Source organism: Gracilinanus agilis, chromosome 3, assembly GCF_016433145.1.
Source record: "Gracilinanus agilis isolate LMUSP501 chromosome 3, AgileGrace, whole genome shotgun sequence".
Lineage (NCBI taxonomy): Eukaryota > Metazoa > Chordata > Mammalia > Didelphimorphia > Didelphidae > Gracilinanus > Gracilinanus agilis.
In genome coordinates, this window is record NC_058132.1 from 35,928,563 (window position 1) to 35,947,224 (window position 18,662).

Consider the following 18,662-nt stretch of genomic DNA (forward strand, 5'->3'; position numbering starts at 1 on the left):
GCTGCCCCCAATCATCAATCATTTGAGACAGGTAGGTACAACCATCAGTTTTACTCTCCGATGGCAGGCAAATGCATGCTCTCCAGTAGATCCTTGGCAAATTCCAAATCGACTTGCCAGGGCGGAGACAGAGACCTACCCAAGCTTGGCCCCCGACCCTCGGCGAGCCCCTCGGGAAGGCTGCTCATTCCAGGTGGCCCGCGCCCCAGCGTGGTCAGTTCCACGCGCCCCTCTCTCGAGCCTCTTTTAAGCCCTTCTTCCGCAGTCCGAGAAGAAGAGCCCTCGGAGGGGACCCACCCACCCACCCCCTCCCGCTAAGCGCCTCAGGCCATACAGCTGTGTTCCCTCTCTCCTCTCCCTCCCTCTACGGGGCTGAAGAGTTTGGCTCCAGGCAGAGCTGGGAGGAGCCCAAGGAGGCAGCCAAGTTTTGCCCCAAGCAACTTCCCCATTTGCTCAGAAGTGCCGAGTCAGCGCTGGCCGCCGCTGTTCCCATTTCTGCAGCCAGGAGCCAGAGGGACAGCCCCCATCTCCTCCTCCCCCTCCCCCTTTTCTCAGCCTCCTTTAATCCTAGGCTGCCACCCCACGCAGAGCAGTCCAGGGAGCTGAGCTGGTGGCCTCGGAAGGAACCCCCGAGCCACTTCTGCCGAAGGCCCGAGAGGCGCCCGAGCGGAATCTTCTTCATCCGAGACATCTCCTGGGCCGGAGCCGCGGGGCGCCGGGGAGAGGTAGAGAGTCTCAGGTGAGCCAGGCAGGGAGACAGACGGAGAGGGAGAGAGGCGGAGAGCGCGCGCAGCCCCTCCGCACCCAGCACCGTCTCCCAAGACTCTCGGCGTCTTCATCTAGCCGGAGAACCACAGCCCTCGATTGGGCTCCGCTCTGAGGTAAGGACCTTGCTTGAGGCGGGGGGGGGGGGGGGGAGATGGGGTCCCGCCGAGAGGGGAGAGCTTTGTTAAGAGAGTCTTCGTGGGTCAACTCAGCCCTCCGGCCTGAGGAGCTGCGCCTTGGCCCCGAGCCCAGTTCTTCTCTTATCTCCGCGGCCCCCTTCGGGGCGAGCTCCCGAGGAGACGCTAAAAGGCTCCGTGGGACCTCGGTCAGCTCTGCCCCATGAGTCTACGCGGTGGGCTGGCTCCTTTCGGCGAGAGCCGAGGCCAGGGCGAGAAGGAGACCCGCGCTTATTAAAGAGACTTTTTGTTCAAAACGTACTTTGTGCCGAGTCCTTTACCCATATTCTATTTGATTCTCTCAAGCACCCTGGGAGATAGATGGATCATCATCATCATCATCATTATCATTATTATTATCATCATCATCATCATTTCTATTATTATTGATCCTATTATTATTAGTTGTTGTTAAATATTGTTATTATTTATATGTTATTTTTACAGTTGAATAAACTGGGACTCACCGAGGTTAAATAACTTGCCCCAGGATTACACAGTTAAGAAATAGCTAAAAGAAGATTTGAACTCCGGTCTTCCTGACTCCAGGGAAGGAGAAGGGGGATGGGTGAATGAGGAGAGAATCCGCTTTTGCCTTGACTCTCCAGGAAAGTTCAGATTCTAGAAATAAGTAGCCCCCTCGCTCTTTGGCCACACTTAAAACAATAGTTAGCATTTACATCACTTTTTAAGGTTTGCTTGTGTGTGATCCTCACAGCCACCCCGTGAGATAAATGCTGTTAATACTCCTATTTTACGATGAGAAAACGGAGGCAGACAGGTTTTAAAGTGCCACACAGGATCTAGACAAGATTCAAACTCATGTCTTCTCCACTTCAAAGTCCAACATTCTCTCCTCTTGTGATGTGCCGCTCAGCCACCCACCTCCTACTCATCCCGGAAGCCATTTGGTACAATTTGTACCCGAATTATAAACCAGCTTCCTTTCCTGGCATCAAAAGGGTTAAATCCTAAGCAGGGAGTGGGACTTCCTAGCCCCCAAGCCCAGCAGACCTTCCTTTCAGCCTTTTGCTGACCTTGGCCCTGGACAAAGGGCTCCCTAGAGCCTTCAAGATTTGAGATTGTTGGGGTTTTTTAATTGTTGGACTCTTCCAAGGTCTTTTTTGAGTTTTTTTCTTAGATACTATAGATAATACTTAGATACTTTGTCATTTCCTTCTCAGGTTAGGCAAATGGTCCCATGACTTGCCCAGGGTCAAGTAGTAAGTGTCCGAGGCTGGATTTGCACTCAGGTGTTGGCACTCTATCCACCATGCCTTCTAGCAGCCCCTGGTGTTTGTGGCACCTGTTTGTCCTCAGCCTAATTTCTGTTCCTATCTCTGGGCTGCCCTTGGGGAGGTGGATGGTCATAACCTCAGGATTGTTGGGCTTTATTTTTGTTTCTACCCCCAAAACCAAATCCATCCTCCCACCGACTTCCAAAGCCGGAACTAAAACAGAAAGATGTTCACCACATTTGTTTTTTGGGAATTCCATTTCCAGGCGCCATGTTGAATCTTGCCTTTCCTGGCTCTCCCCAAATGCCTGATTAGGCAGACCTTTTCTCTTTTTAATCGCTGAGACCTGATGATGTGCGTTAATGAGCTGTCTGGACTTTAGACCCAGACATGTTGCTATATAGCTGAGGGTGACAAGAATCTCTAGGACCTGTTTCCTAGCCTTTCTCTCCATCCAGATCTTAGCTCAACATCAAGACTCTGTTTTTGCAATCTTATAGAAAAATTCTGAGGCAGTCTTACTTTGTTTCTAGGCCTCTATTTCCTCATCTATAAAATGGGTCTAAAATACTTTGCACTGTATGACTTGCTTCACAGGCTGTGGTGGGGAAAGTGTTTTGTGGAAGGCAGCCAATGTTAGCCTGTATTTGTGGTCTGGGAGTTCTGCCCTTTATTACCTGTTTGATCTTGAGCAAGTCTTATCAATTCTCTGGACCTCTTGCATTATTAGTAATGATAATAATGACAACAATAATAATAATGATAACTAGTTAGGGGGGATAGCTAAGTAGCTACGGTGGTAGTAGTAAGGTGGCTAGAACTCAAGGCCTGAACCCAAAGGACCTGGGTTCAAATTAGGCCTCAGATACTTCCTAGGCAAGTCAGTTAACCCCAGCTGCCTAGCCCTTTCTACTTTTCTTAGAATTGATACTAAAACAGAAAGTGAGGATCTAAATAATAATAATAAAATAACAGCTAGTGGTGGTTGGGTGGGTGGTAAGAATAGGCAGCTGTGGGATTCCTAGCAAGCTCTGCAACACGTCCCCTCCCTTAGTACAGGTCACAAAGCCTTCCAGACAAATAGTTCCTATTCCCCTTAGCACAAGCAGATGAGTCACTCCTTTACTGGATCACTTGTAAGATAAGAGAGTTAGACTTACAGAGATCTGTCTAACCTGAGACCAAGGCTGAACACCCCTCTGAACCAGGCAACTGAGCCTTCCCCCATTAGCCCTGTGTTTCCTGTTACCTTCAGTGTAAGGAATAATGTGATCTACAAGAAAACTTGCCTCATGTCCAGGCTTCCAAGCCCTGTCTGGTTAATATGGCTTAATGCCCTTACCCATTAGTCCAGGCTCCTGGGTTCTCCTGCTGATCTGGTCCAAGGAAATGTCCTCCCATCCCTAGGCTGCCATATCCTCAGTTCTTGGGCCAGGTAAACAACTTTCTGATTGGTATAGCCTGTGTCTTCAGCCTACCAGGCTGAGCTGGAAGTCAGTTACCCTCCTACCCTCCATCACATATATATCTAGGGAAAGAAATTTGGGAAGAGAAGGACTATGCTTCCATAATAATCTTTAAAAAGTGCTTTAAAAAGACAGGAATCCAAATCCAATACACTATTGTGATAGCCTTATAATTGGGCTTCATAATTACTCCAGTTGCTACCTTCTCTGACCCATCTTCCACATTCCTGCCAAAAGATCTTCCTAAAGCCTAGGTTTAAACCTTCCCTTGGCCCTTATTGTCTCAGATGAAATACAAACTCTCTTGACCTTCTACAGTTTGCTTACAAGTCAGGCTTATTTGTGTCTATCTTATCTCTCTTTCCCCTCCTCCCTTCCCCTCCCCATCCTTTCTTGCCATCTCCTCCTTCCCCTTTCCCTTCCCTTCCCTTCCCTTCCCTTCCCTTCCCTTCCCTTCCCTTCCCTTCCCTTCCCTTCCCTTCCCTTCCCTTCCCTTCCCTCCTCTTTCCTTCTCCTCTTGTCTTGTCTTGTCTTGTCTTGTCTTGTCTTGTCTTGTCTTCTCCCCTCTTCTCTTCTCCCCTCTTCTCCCCTTGCCTTCCCTTCCTTAGTAATTAGCACTTGGACCCATAAGAGAATAAGAGAATGAAAAAAGAATTGACATGATTTAGTACCTAGTGATTAATGGTAGGTGTTGGGGTGAGGGCTCTGAGATTGAAAATCTAGGTATTTAGAATGGCAATAACCTTAATAAAAAGAGGGAAATTAAGAATCATAGGCTTGAAAGGGGGTGGGGGGGGAAGGATTATTTGATTTTACTTTGAACATGTTAAGTTTGAGAGAGCAATAGATTACCAAGATGGAAAAGTCTGCCAGACCATTAGGGATAAAGGACTGGAGTCAGAGAGAGAGGTTAGGGCTGGATATTGAGACTGGGAAGTCTTCTATGGAGAGATGATCATTGAGTCTAATGGGAGCTGATGAGATGACCACAAGAGAGGCTATATGAGGAAAATAGGTCTCAGGCCAGAGATCTTGGGGGATGCCAGTTCTTAGGGGCCAAGAGATGCTGACAGACCCTGCCAAGGACACTGAACAGTCACCAGAGGTGTAGGAGGAGAACCAGGGGAGAAGATCCAAAAAGCCAAAGAAGGACAAACTAGCAGGAAGATGGGACAGTCAACAAAGCCATAGGGTCATAGATTCAGAGCTGGGAAGAGTCTCAGAGGTCATGGGGCTCAAGCAGTAAAGGCCTCAAGAGATAAAAATGGACTCACCAGGGTAGAGTAGTAGCAAAGACAGATTTCAGACCTGGATCCTCCTGACTTCCAAAACTACTGGTACTCTTTCCTTCCATAGGAATGTGCTTCCTCCTCTCAACTAGGGGAAGATCAGGGAGATCAGTGGGTGAATATGGAGAAAATGATATTGGATTTAGCAATTAGGAGATCACTGTGGGGGCCACTAGCTAACAGTGGAGGGAGCACCAGACCTAATGATGGGAGGTTGTGGATTCAAATCTGCTGTCCGATTCTTCCTGGCTTTGTGACCATGGGCAAGTCACTTAACCTCAAATGCTTAGCCTTTGAAACACTTCTGTCTTAGAGGTGTTATGAGGACAGAAAGAGTTTTTTTAAAAAGAGAGATCACTGGAGAGAAGCAGGGTGGAATAGGTAGAAAGCTGGCCTCAGAGTTATGTTCTGCCTCTGTCAAACCCTAGATAAGTCAATAAACTTCTTAATGCCCAGGCAACCCTATAATACTCTCTGGCTGCTAACATGTCCAAATGTTCCAAGGAGTTTCCATGTTAAATTAAAATGGACAGGCATTAATTAAGCACTTACTGTGTGTCCAGTACTTGGCTAAGAACTTTGTTTTATCTTAACCTTGGAAGGTAGGTGCTATCATGATCCCCATTTTTCAGATGAGGAAACTGAGGCAGATGGGGTAAGGGATTTGCCTAGGGTCACACAGCTACTACGTGTCTGAGGCTGAATTTGAATTTGAGTTATCATGACTCCAAATCCAGGGCGCTATTTGCTAAAACACCCAACTGCCTCTGAACCTAGGATATTAGACATCCCCCATACCAATGAAGTCATAGGATGAGTCTTTAAAAATGACATAAATAAAAAGGGAAGGATCAGTGTTAACATGTGAGGAAGCAGATTCAGCAGGAAGAATAAAAACCAAGATTTTGTCTCTAGGCAAAGAAAACTTGGCCAACAATAAAGAATTGGCAGATTCAGATTTAGGAGCCTGAGAATAGAGGCAGCTGGGTGATGAAGCCTCATATAAAGTATCAGGCTTGGAGTCCAGAAGACCCAGGTTCAAATATGGCCTCAGGCACCTCCTAGCTGTGTGACCCTGGGCAAGTCACTTAACTCTTGTTTGCCTCAGTTTCCTCCTCTGTCAAATGAGCTGGAAAAGGAAATGGTAAACCACTCCAGTATCTTTGCTAAGAAAAGCCCAAAAGAGTCAGACACAAATGAGACAAATGAACAACAACTACAATTGGAGAAACGAGGTTCCCCAACTGTCTTGGTTCACAGCAGCTCCCTTAGTGTCTTAGTCATTCCTTCCCACTGCCCATTGGCCAAAAGAAATTCCATCAATTCAGTTTTTTTAAGTACTTAGGTCTAAATAAATATTTAAGGGCTAATAACCTAGTTGCCATTCAAAAAAATTATATTCTTTAGTTGAAAAAAAAATTTCAGTCTTTATCACCATTATTAATGGGATGTGGGAGCCCTGCACAGGTTCTCAAACCTTGGAATCCGAAGAGCCACTGCCACATGCATTGGTTTTCTCAAGGTGTTTGCTTTTTATCGGCACAAGAACACCCGGCTCTGCAGAGCTAGAACATCAGAAACAAGAGTTTGAGAAGTTAATGACCTCCTCGCCGAAAGTACAAGAAATTAAAATACATTAAAACATTTGAAGAACATCAAAAGGAGAGTATAGTATCTTGGTGTTCCTCAGATGTCAAGTATCACCGCAGTTCTCCTGAAAATTTAAAATGCTCTGGGGGCTCTTTGGAACTAAGGAATTGGCTTCTTTTATCACCCTTCAGTTCTGTCTGACTGACTCTTAGTGACTCCACTAAGGAATTAGGTTCTTTTATCACCCTTCAGGCCTGTTTGACTCTTCCTGACTCCTTTTGGAGTTTTCTTGGCAAAGATAACTGAATTGGTTTCCCTTCTCTTCCAGCTAATTTTAGAGACAAGGAAACTGAGGCCAACTGGATGAAAGGACTTGCCCAGGGTCATGTAGCTAGTAAAGTGGATTTGAGCCCGGGAAGATAAGAATTTTTGACTCTAGGGCCAGTGCTCCATAAACTTTATCACTAGAGATCTTTAAATCCAGGAAGAATGACCCACTTTCAGATTCCAGGACCCACAATGCTATTTGTCTTCCCTCTGAGATTACCCCCAAGTTATCCTATCTATGTCTTGTTTGTGCAGAGATAGCTGTTGGCAAGTTCTGGAGAAAGGCAACATTTTTCCCCCTTCTATGCATCCCCAGGGCTTGACATGGAGGCTGCCACACTTACCAAAAAAACTTAATAAAATCTTGACTTGTCATCATTTAAGTGTGGGATAGACCAGATGGCCTCCAAGGCCATTTCTAGCTTGGCCATTCTAGGAATATAATGGAATAGAGCAAATGAGATTAAAAAAATCAATCCCTCCCTCCTTAGCATCTGGATAGCAACAGACATCTTGGTCCTTCCCAGTTGGCTAGACCCCATCATCTAGTATTTTATGGAAAATGGGCGGTTGCTTTGTCTGGAAGGAAAAGGAGATAAAAAAAACCACTAGAGGGGAAAGAGTCAGAAGTAGGCAAATAATGGAGAGCATTCCTAGTGGAAGAACCTCTCAAATTTGCCCTGTGGTTAAGGTGAGGCTTTGAATAATGTATAATAGATCTCTCTCCCTGAGGTATCTATCCCATTTGGGAGGCTTTACCAAGTCACCTTGGACTGGACTTGAAGGATAAGTCTTGCACCTCTTGGTCTCTGGAAAGCTTCCCCACAAGAGAGAATCTCTGGTTCTATCCCCAGCCAACTGGCTACCAGTGGTGTTTAGTACCTCCATAGTTGAAAGACTCCAGGAGTACAAAGCGAAATAGCTAACGTAGGGCTCTCCCTGATGGTTGTGGTAGGATGCATCTTTCCCCAAAATGTAAAATTCCCAAGAATACAATGCCATGTTTTAGGGTCCTGGGAAAAAAAGGATATTTGTACAGTATCCATTGAGAAGGTTATTATGGGACTCATATCTTGTAAAGCCTCAGCTCAACTCTTAATTACCTCCTTCTGTACAGGAGATCTTTTTTGATTCTCTCTGCAGCTCAGTGAAGATCTGAGTTCAAATCCTAGTTCTGTTGCTCAAACTGTGTGACCCTGGGCAAATCACTTTTTCTGTCTGCCTTTATTTCCTCAATTGTAAAAATAGTTTGTAAAAATTTTATTTATTTTTATTATTTTACAAAAATGATATTTTTGTAAAAATAATTATCATAAAACCAACTTTCCCAGGGTTATTGTGCAACTGAGATAATTCATATTTGTGAAGTGCTTAGCAAACCTTGCTATTTAAACACTGGTTATTATTATTCTTATTCCCCATCGCAGCTACTAGTTCTCTCAATTTTTTTTTTTTTTTTTTTTGGTAAAGAGATTTTCTATCAATCACATGGAATAACAAATTTCCAAAGTTCTATGATCCAAACTGCCTCCCTTTCTCCAAACCCTTCCCTTTCCTGGAGCTGGCAAACATGTGTCCGATGAGATTTGTATAGATTTCTATGTGCATATATTATCTCCTGTCGGAAGGTAACATTTTTTTTTTTAAACCTTAGTTTTCCTCTTAGAATCCAAGGCAGAGTTTTTAGTCCTTATTGCTCTTCTGCCTTGGAACTCATACTTAGTATCGGATTCTAAGACAAAAGGTAAGGACTAGGCAATAGGGGGTTAAGTGACTTGTCCAAGGTCACACAGCTAAAAAGTATCTGAGGTCTGATTTGAACCCAGGAACTCCCATCTCTAGGCTTGACTCTCAATCCACTGAGCAGCCCAGCTGCCCCCCCTGAAAGTAAATTCTTTAAGGGCTGGAGCTGTTTTATTTTTGTCTTTTTTGCTTACTTAGTTGTAGGTATTTAAGTTTATTGAATGGAACTGAATTCTAGACTCCACCCATGTGCCCCAAAGGATCTGGGGGTAGATTTCTCCTGTGATGGACTGTGATCTCCCTGAGGGCAGAGTTTGGTTCCTATTTTCTTTGTTTTGTACCAGAACATTAGGCAGGTAGATGGTGCTGTGGATAGAGAACTAGGCTTGGAATGGGGAAGACTCAACTCATGACCCTGGGCAAGTCACTTAAATGAGCTGGAGAAGAAAATGGCAAACCAGTCCAGTACCTTTGTGAAGAAAACCCCAAATGGGGTCTGGAAAAGTTGGAAGGACTGGGGGGAAAAACACCCTCCATAATATTGTAGGCACTTACTTCTTGTTAAATGGAACTGAATTCCAGCCTCCACCCATGTGCCCTAGGGGATCTGGGGATGCTGGATTTCTCCTGTGATGGTCTTTCATCTCCCTGAGGGCAGAGATTGGTGTATTCTTTTTTTTTTTTTTTTATAAAGTCCTCAAGCCAATTAAACTCTTCATCCATGCTTATTGACTTGACTTGACTCAACTTGACCTCTCCTTTCTGGCGCCATGTTTTTCTCTCCAGCAAGTCAGCTCACTTCAGCCAGGTGCTTGCTAAGTAAGTGCCAGGCACTGTGCCAGACACTGGGGATGTAGAGACTAGAAAGAAGCAGCCCCTTCCTAGAAGGAGTTCACATTCTAGTGGGAGGACACTTTATGGATCCAGAGAAGTATCCATAAAGTAGAAGGAAGACTAGACCAAGAAAACACAAAGTGATTTGGAGGAAGGAAAGGGATCCCTGAGAGTGAGGGGATGAGGGAGGACTGATGGAGAAGGTGGTGGAATGAGCCTTGAGCCTTGAAAAGGTCTAGGGAATTCCCAGAGGCTCTGCTGCATCCCTCTTTGCAGCCTTGGCTCTTTGAAATCAACTGTTAACAATGGAGGAAGGGAAACTGGTCTTCTGCTTGAGGTCCCACTGGGTACACCAAGTGCCACTCATATGCTAAGTTGGCATTTGGGGAGGCAATGGATGGAGTAGGTCCCTGGAGAGCCCAACAGCTGAGCTGTTTATATAACCTTTGGATTGAGAAGAGGGTCCTCCATGTACTACATAATGTCAGAACTGGAAGGTCTCTTAAGAGATAGCTTAGTTCAATATCCCCATTTTACAGATAAGGAAGTTGAGAGGCAGAGAGGACAAAGGATGGGTTGTTTTAGTAGTATCTGACTCTCTGTGACCTCATTTGGGGTTTTCTTGGCAAAGATAACTAGAGTGGTTTGCCATTTCCTTCTCTAGATGCTTTTACAGATAAGGAAACTGAGACAGAACAAGGTTCAGTGACTTGCCCAGGGTCACCTAGCTAGTCAGTATCAGTGACTAAATTTCTTGATTCCCACCTTGATGCATCCAAAGCAAACAGGATAAGTTGCTTTGCCCAAGGATCACAAGACTAATAAAGTCAAGTTTGCCATTTCCTTCTTTAGATCCTTGTACAAATAGGGAAACTGAGACAGAACAGGGTTAAGTGATTTGCCCAGGGTGGTCTTAAAGCTAGAAAGGCCAGATTTGAACCCAAAACCTCCTGTCTTCAGGCCCAGTCATCTATGCACTGAGCCACCCAGTTGCCCCTCACTCCAGGAAAACTTGAGGCAAATGAAGTCACAGAATTGGGCATGACTGAAACAAAGGACAAATAACCATCTGAAGCAGGATTTGAACTCAAATCTGAATTGACTCCAAGTCCTGTTTGTCCCATCACAGTGCCATGCTATTTCCTTTCTTCTCTGTGCCCTGCATGTCTGGGAAAAACAAATCCCAAACCCACATACATAATAGCCCTTGAATGCGCCTTTTATCTGGTTGGCTTCTCCCTGGAGGGTATCTTTGCACTTTTGCCCCAAAGGTCCTTCTCATTCATAACACTTATTATAGCCAGAAAGATCAATATTTTCTTGGCTTCTGGCTTCTAAGCAAATTCATCATTTCCCTACGAGGCTGCTTTGGACACTAGCCTTGCCCTGCCAAGTGGTTGTGGCAGAGGGGCCATTTGGTAATGGAAGCAGGGATTGCTTCACTCTGGCCCCTCTTCTGGGTTTGCTCACTGACCCCTGGAAGAAATCAGCTCCAGGCAGACCCTGAAACTCAGGGGAGAGAGAAGGGCATGGTGGGTGTTTGGGAAGGAGGTTACGGTCCTGGGCACCAGGAAGGGACATCAGTTGCCACACACACCACAGAGCATTTGTTCAACAGACTTTGTCTACCGTGAGTGCCCATACTGCTGAGGAATCACGATGCCATGGCTAGAGTTCTGGGGAGCCACAAGTGACCTGGTTTGAATTAGATCTGGTGGTCAAAAACCACTTTCCAAGCCTCAGTTTTCCCATCTGTGAAATGAATGTGTTCTCTTTTGTACCTATCTCATAGGATTGTTTTGAGGCACAAAAGGCAATTACCTTGGTAATACGGTTTTCACTTTATAAAATGCTCTATAAATGTAATTTTGAAGGGGCAGTATGGTGTTAAGACCAATGGTTTTAGAGGGAAAGGAAGAGAATAAACAATTATATAGCACCTATTTTATGCTCAACAAGCTTGACCAATATTATTTCATTTGATCTTCACGACATCCCTGTGAGATAGATGGTATTATTATCATTCCCATTTTAGAGTTAGGGAAACTGAGGTAGATAGAAGTTAAGTGTTTTGTCTAGAGTCATAAGCTAGTGTCTGAGGCTGGATTTGAACTTGAGTCTGCCTAGCTCCAGACTCAGTCCTCTATCCAATGTGTCACCTAATGGTCTCTAGAAGTGGCAGGCTTTCCATTGCAGCATTTGGGTGGATGGATGGATGGGATGGATGGATGGGATGGGAGGGATGGATATATTGGATAGATGGATGGATGGATGGATGGATGGGTGGGTGGATGGATATATTGGATAGATGGATAGATGGATGGATGGTGGATGGGAGGGATGGATATATTGGATAGATGGATGGATGGATGGTGGATGGGAGGGATGGATATATTTGATAGATGGATGGATGGATGGATGGTGGATGGGAGGGATGGATATATTTGATAGATGGATGGATGGTGGATGGGAGGGATGGATATATTGGATAGATAGATGGATGGATGGTGGATGGGAGGGATGGATATATTGGATAGATGGATGGTGGATGGGAGGGATGGATATATTGGATAGATGGATGGATGGTAGATGGGAGGGATGGATATATTGGATAGATGGATGGAGGGATGGATGGATGGATGGATAGAAGGGATGAGATGGGAGGGATGGATAGATGGATTTATTTGCCATAGAGTCACAGAGCCTAACTCATCAAACATGAGATCTAAATCCAAGTATTCCTGGCTTCAAGGCTGGTTCTTTAACATCTCCACTCAGCTACTTCTTTAAGAACCTACTGTGTACTAGGCACCTGGGATTTAAACTAAGACCAGAGGATAAGACTGAAGAGGTAGGTTGGAGTCGGGTTGTGAATGGCCTTAAATGGGCAGCCAGTGAAAGTTGAGGGCAGAGGAAAAAGGAGTGTCTGGGTACATCCTTCTGGTCTTTGTATGGTAGATATCTAGGGACCAGCCATCTAAGATGGAGTGAGGGAAGGGATGGAGAGAACAACCTGGGAGAAGATAGCATTTGGGCTGTTGTGGAGTGATGATATATAGAGGTGAGAATGTTGCTCTAGCACGCAAGAGTCCCAGCCTTGTCCCTAACTTGCTCTCTGACTTTGGGAAAGTCATTTGTCCTCCCTGTGCCTCAATTTCCCTCTCTGTCCAGTGATGAGGGAGGGGGTAGAACAAGATGGTCTCTTCCAGCTCAGACATCCTAGAATTCTTTCAAAACTCAGACATCTGCTTTTGACCTCATGACATCTCTCATTTTCTCAGCCTCCTTCCTTCTCTTGGACCATGGTGAAAACTTCCCAACTGGCCTCCCTATTTCCTGTTTCTGCACCCTTTCAGCCTGTGTCCTTGGTTAAAGAAACTTGCTAAGGAGTGTTTCAGTGAATTGCTCAGATCTCACGTGGCTCCTGGTCTACAGGATAAAGTCCAGATGCCTCAGAGCAGAATTCTACCTCCCCTTCCCCCTCCCCAGCCCACATCCAGCCTTACCTCCCATAGTCCATTGCATAGTCCTCCGGATTTCCAAAGGACCTTTCTCCAGGCCAGCCATCCTAATTTAGATCAAAGGAAGAACTTGCCACTACTTAAGAGCCCAAACAGGTTGAAATGGGCTGTCTGGTCTTTAAAGTCATGTAGAAATGTTCCCTCTTATTCAGAGGAGGGACCCGAGCTGAGCCTGGAAAGGAAGCTCCTCCTGATACTAAGAGAGGAGCCTTGTGGGGATGGAGGGCAGCCTTTGATAAGTGGAGGCAGGATGTCATTTTGAGGAAAGAGCAAGGACACCAGGAAGGGCTTGGAATGGAGCTCCTGCAAAAGGGGAACTGCGTGTAATGGGCTTGGAAAGGTGGGAGCTTCAGCTGCCAGACACGTCTGGATTTGATCCCAGAGATAGCTAAGGAGCAATGGCAACTCTGCTTTAGGGGTACTGTGTAATCCAGTCCTAGATTCTGTCCCCCCTACTAGAGAGAAAACCTCTTGAAGGCAGGGACTGTGTCTTAGCATCCCACATGTTTCATACCCTGATTCAATTCAGGAAATAGCAATTGAGCACCCACTAGGAAAAAGGGAGCCCGTAAGTGTGTTGACTGATAGATTGATTCTCTTCGTTCTTTTCTTTGGGGCAACCAGGTTGTGCAGTGGACAGAGTGCCAGGCTTGGAGTTAAGAAAAACCTGAGTTTAAATCTGGCCTCAGGGGGCAGCTGGGTAGCTCAGTGGATTGAGAGCCAGGCCTAGAGACAGGAGGTCCTGGGTTCAAATCTGGCCTCAGACACTTCCCAGCTGTGTGACCCTGGGCAAGTCACTTAACCCCCATTGCCTAGCCTTTACCACTCTAATGTCTTGGAGCCAATACACAGGATTGACTCCAAGACAGAAAGTGAGGGTTTAAAAAAATAAAATAAAATAAATAAATCTGGCCTCAGACTCTTACTAGCTGTTTGGTCCTGGACAAGTAGTTTAACCCTATTTGCCTCAGTTTCCTCATCTGTAAAATGAGCTAGAGAAGAAAATGGCAAACCCCAAATGGAATCAGAAAGAGTCAGAAATGCCTGAACAGCAGTGACATTTTCTTTGCTGCTCTCTGGGAAATCCCAATGAATGGATGATAAAAGGGGTAGAAAGAAAGAAAGAAGGAACTTTGCTTTTAAAGGGTAGGGAGGAAGGGGGTATTGTCGTCGACCCCTTCCCAGAGTGCCAGGCCAGTGGGATTGGCCAGTACCAGCCTCCTTCTGGCATCCTGAACCTTTAGTTGTAATTCTGATTGCACTGGCCCCCTGGCTTCCCTCTCTCCCAGGAGGAGGCAGGCACAGAAGACTTATCAAGCAAGAATGTACTTATCAGGGGTTGGCAGCAGCTTTGACCTCTCCCCAGCCCTGGCTGCCTCCCCTGTGCAGGCTGACAATATTCCACTTGTCAGAGATTAGCACTAGCCTTCTCCCTTGCCTGATAAGCCAACTGTGGACATAGGAGTGCTCAAAGGGAGGCCTGAGGGGAAAAGTCTTTAAGGCTTAAACCTCCTAGAGTTTGTCAGTTGTTGAGTCATTTCTGACTCTTCCTGACTCTATTTGGGGTTTGCCATTTCCTTCTCCAGCTCATTTTACACATGAGGAAACTGAGGCAGACAGGGTTAAGTGACTAGCCCAGGATCACACAGCTAAGATACTGGAGGGGTTTGCCATTTCTTTCTCCAGCCCATTTTACAGATGAGGAAACTGAGGCAGACAGGGTTAAGCAACTTGCCTAGGGTTGTACAGCTAAGATACCAGAAGGATTTGCCATTTCCAAATTATTTTACAGATGAGGAAATTGAGGCAGACAGGGTTAAGCAACTTGCCCAGGGTTGTACAGCTAAGATACCAGAAGGATTTGCCATTTCCTTCTCCAAATTATTTTACAGATGAGGAAACTGAGGCAGACAGGGTTAAGCAACTTGCCCAGGGTTGTACAGCTAAGATACCAGAGGGGTTTGCCATCTCCTTCTCTAGCTCATTTTACAGATAAGGAAACTGAGACAGACAGGGTTAAGTGACTTGCCCAGGGTCACAAAGCTCTAAAAGTTCCAGCCAGTTTGGCTTGTCTCAAATACTCCACCGAATCCTCATTCCTTCTCTCCAAGCAGATCACCACCCATCCCAGCCTGCTCCTGGCTTCCCAAGAATCGCTGATTTCTTCATGTAGCACATCCATCATGCATCCCTCACTCATCATGTTTGTTCACTCCTTATTTCTCTGACATTTTTAAACCAATACTTCTTGTTTTTAATGTAAAATGAGGCTGGGACAGATGGATGAAGCACATTTTCACTTTATGGAAGGAAAAAAGAAAGGAAGAGAGAGGCTCCTTCTTCTTAGGTTTAAATTTTTACAAGGAAGACATGTCAAACGATTAAAGAATAATACAGGGGACAGCTAGATGGCTCAGTAGTGGATGGAGAGTCAGTCCTAGAGATGGGAGATCCTGGGTTCAAATCTGGCCTCAGATACTTCCTAGCTGTGGGACCCTGGAAAAGTCCCTTAAATTCCATCTGCCTCTGTTTCCCCATTTGTAAAAAGTGTAAAAAAACACCTACCTCCCAGGTTTGACATGAAGATCAAAGGAGTTAATTATTGCTAAGGCACACGGTGTCTGACATGGAACATATAGTTATAGAAATGTTAGCTACTATTATTGTTAGTGTCTGAACATTCTCCAAATCAGATGGAAGGAGCTAGAGGCCTGGGGGAGGGGGGCGGACAACGAAGCAGCCCGTCAAGTTTGAGCAAGAATCTGGATCTCTTGACTTCTCTTCCCACATTCTTCCAGCTGGCTAGACGCTGGCTTCTTGGACAGCGATGGACGTGGGACTGGAAAGGGGAAAGACTAGTTCATCTGCTCAGCTCAGGCCAATGAACCCCCTTGCTGACTTTGTTTTTCCATCTGGGAAATGGAGCCCCCCTGTAACCCTCTGACTGATTACTCCCTCTCCAAGGTCTGCCCTTTCTCACTGACTCCCACCTTGGAAAGATGGAACCCCAGGAGAGCGCCGTCCAGTACAGCCGATGGAACAACAGCCAGGATGAGGTCAGCATGAGCGTGTCGACCCCGGAGAGCTCGGGCTGTGAGCGGTAAGGAGCCCCAAGACTCTCCCACCCTTGGGTGGCCTGAAGGGAAGGGATATGCTTGGCCAAGTTCTCTAAAGCTCCAAAAAGGACCCTGCCTGGCAAAAGCAAACAGCTGGACTGTTTCCATTGATTCTACATTGGCCAGCACAGTCGTGTGCCAAGAATTGTGTCATGAGCTTCTTGGAAGACTCAGCTTTTCGAGGGACGCCTTCTTTTGGTCCCCTCTGCTGCCAGGACTTTCCTTCTGACATTTTCTGTCTTCTCTGATATAAAGCCCTTTACATGTTGTCCCTCCTATTGGAATGTAAGCTCCCTGAGAGTCGGGGATTTTTTTTTTTTTATACATCCCTAGCACTTAGTAGGAGCTTAATAAATTCTTATAGAAGGAAGAAGCTAGGCAGCATGATGAATAGAGGGCTGGTTCTGGACTTAGAAGGTCCTGGGTTCAAAGCTAATCCGAGACACTTCCTAGCTGTATGACCCTGGGCAAGTCACTTAACCCTAATTGCCTAGCCTTCTCTTCTGTCTTAGAATTGATAACTAAGATGGAAGGAAAGAGGCTTAAAAAAAAAAACTCAAAGTAAAAAATAAATGCTTATTGTCTGACATAGTCCTCCTCCCCCTGCTCATGAGCGAGTCTAATCTTAGTTCTGCCACTGAATACCTTGATGATCTTGAATAAGTCACTTACATTCTCTAAGGCTCATTTTCCTCATCTGTAGAATGGGCTAGATGGTCTCTGAGATCCTAAAGAAGTTTACATTCTCCCGAATCGAATCCGGCCAGTATTAGTGGTTCTGGAGCTCACTGAGCTGTGCGATACAGGGCATGCTGCTTCCCCTTTGAAAGCCTCAGTTTCTTCATCCATAAAGCGGGGATAATCATTCAGAAGCCTGGATTCACATCCCAGCTCTAGTACTTGAGTGACCTTTGGGCAAGTTCTAGCCTTAGTCCCTTCTTCTGTCAGATGAGGAGGGTGCAACTGCGAGGATTCCCTTCCATCTCTGGACCTGGGATCTCAGCATCTTTCTCCCTCTGCCTCTTAGGGTTGCACTTAGGAAATCACTTTGTTAAGCATGAAGACTCCTAGAGCTCTGAAGAGGGATCAGAGATCCCAGAGAGATAGAAGAGACCTCCAGGGTAATTTGACAGCTGAGGGAACTGAGGCCCAGAAGGAATAGATATCTAGTGCTTAACCAGTACACCAATCTCTTCTTATTATCTCTGGGTCTGGCTCCTGCCCCCAGAACCCCCGAATCAGCAGAGATGATCTCTGTTCCACTCTAGTCTTCCTGCCTGAAGGCTGATAAAGATCCAGTCCAAGCTACAACTATGAGCCGCTGTGGGGATGGATTTATGTCTGTGTTTCTCTGATTCAGTTGTCTTTGGGTTGGGGGGTGTCTTGTCTCCTCAAACCAGGGTCTACAATAAACTATGCACCGGGAAGCTGGGCATTGCGATGAAGGTGGTAGGCGGAATCGTTCTGTTCTGGGTCATCTTCATCATCGGCTACGTCACCGGGTACTACATCCACAAGTGCAAGTAGCACTTGTCTGAGCCTGCTGGACACCTTTTCCGAGGAGACCTCCACTCACCCAGAGACCTCTTACTACCTGGCCAAAGACCATCAGGCCAAGGCTGGCCCTTGGGGGCACACACACCTATAGAGATAGATACACACACATATATACACACACACACACACAAAGGGACAAATATAGACACATAGTCTCTTTTCAGAGAAAGAGAAGATACCCTGAAACAAATAGAGGGAGAGAGGGAGAGAGGGAGAGAGGGAGAGAGAGAGAGAGAGAGAGAGAGACACAGAGAGACACAGAGAGACAGAGGGAGGGAGAGAGAGAGAGAGAGGGGCAGAGGCTAATTTATCAAGATATTGAGACACAGAGAGAAAGACTGACACGGAGAAAAACAGACACACTAACACAGAAACAAATCTCTTCTCTCCTGCCCCAGGATAGAATTCCAGACCAAGCCATCCATAACCCAGCCTTCCCCTGCCACATTCCAGCCCCAGCACACTCAGTTATTGAAGCCCAGGATGGCAACTTGGTCACTCCTGTTTCTCCTCACCAACCAGATAACCTGTCCTTTGGACCTGTGGCTGCCCTCAGACAGCCAGAAGTCCAAGAAAGATGAGAGAAGCCAGGACACAGTTTTATCCTTCAGAAACCTCCCCAGGGATGGCCAGACCCAGAGTCCCTCTGCAGTCTCTACTCCTGCCCTATCCTTGGTGAAAGCAAGACCTAGAAGGGAGAGAACCATTTGGTTGGTGAATGCCCCAGTGGGAACTCATTACCAAACTGGAACTCAGAATGGGAATTAAGGCCACTACTAGGGTTCGATTTCTGCCCGTCCCTGCTCCAATCACAGAGCGGGGAAGTTAAATCTGTCTCTTGTTTGCTGTGAGAGTATTCCTCCTCCCCTCCCTCATCCCTCATTGTTCTATTACTTGAGAAATTTGACATATTTTGAGCCCAATTTTAATAGAGTTTTGTTGAGGAAGAGGAAGGTGGTGCCCACTCATCTCCAGCAAGATTTTTTAAAAGGAAGGCAGCATTGTGTGTAGCAAAGAGGTACTTGGTTGAAATCCCGACT

General features: G+C 45.9%; 1 protein-coding gene across 1 annotated transcript; it reads left to right on the plus strand.

Annotated features, from left to right (window-relative positions):
• Positions 1 to 500: 500 nt before the first annotated feature.
• Positions 501 to 17,824, plus strand: SMIM1 (small integral membrane protein 1 (Vel blood group)). Its single transcript, XM_044671231.1, has 3 exons — positions 501 to 881; positions 15,914 to 16,049; positions 17,466 to 17,824. Exons 2-3 carry the CDS (start codon positions 15,949 to 15,951, stop codon positions 17,590 to 17,592), a joined length of 228 nt encoding a protein of 75 aa, XP_044527166.1. The 5' UTR covers positions 501 to 881; positions 15,914 to 15,948; the 3' UTR covers positions 17,593 to 17,824.
• The last annotated feature ends 838 nt before the right edge of the window (positions 17,825 to 18,662 follow it).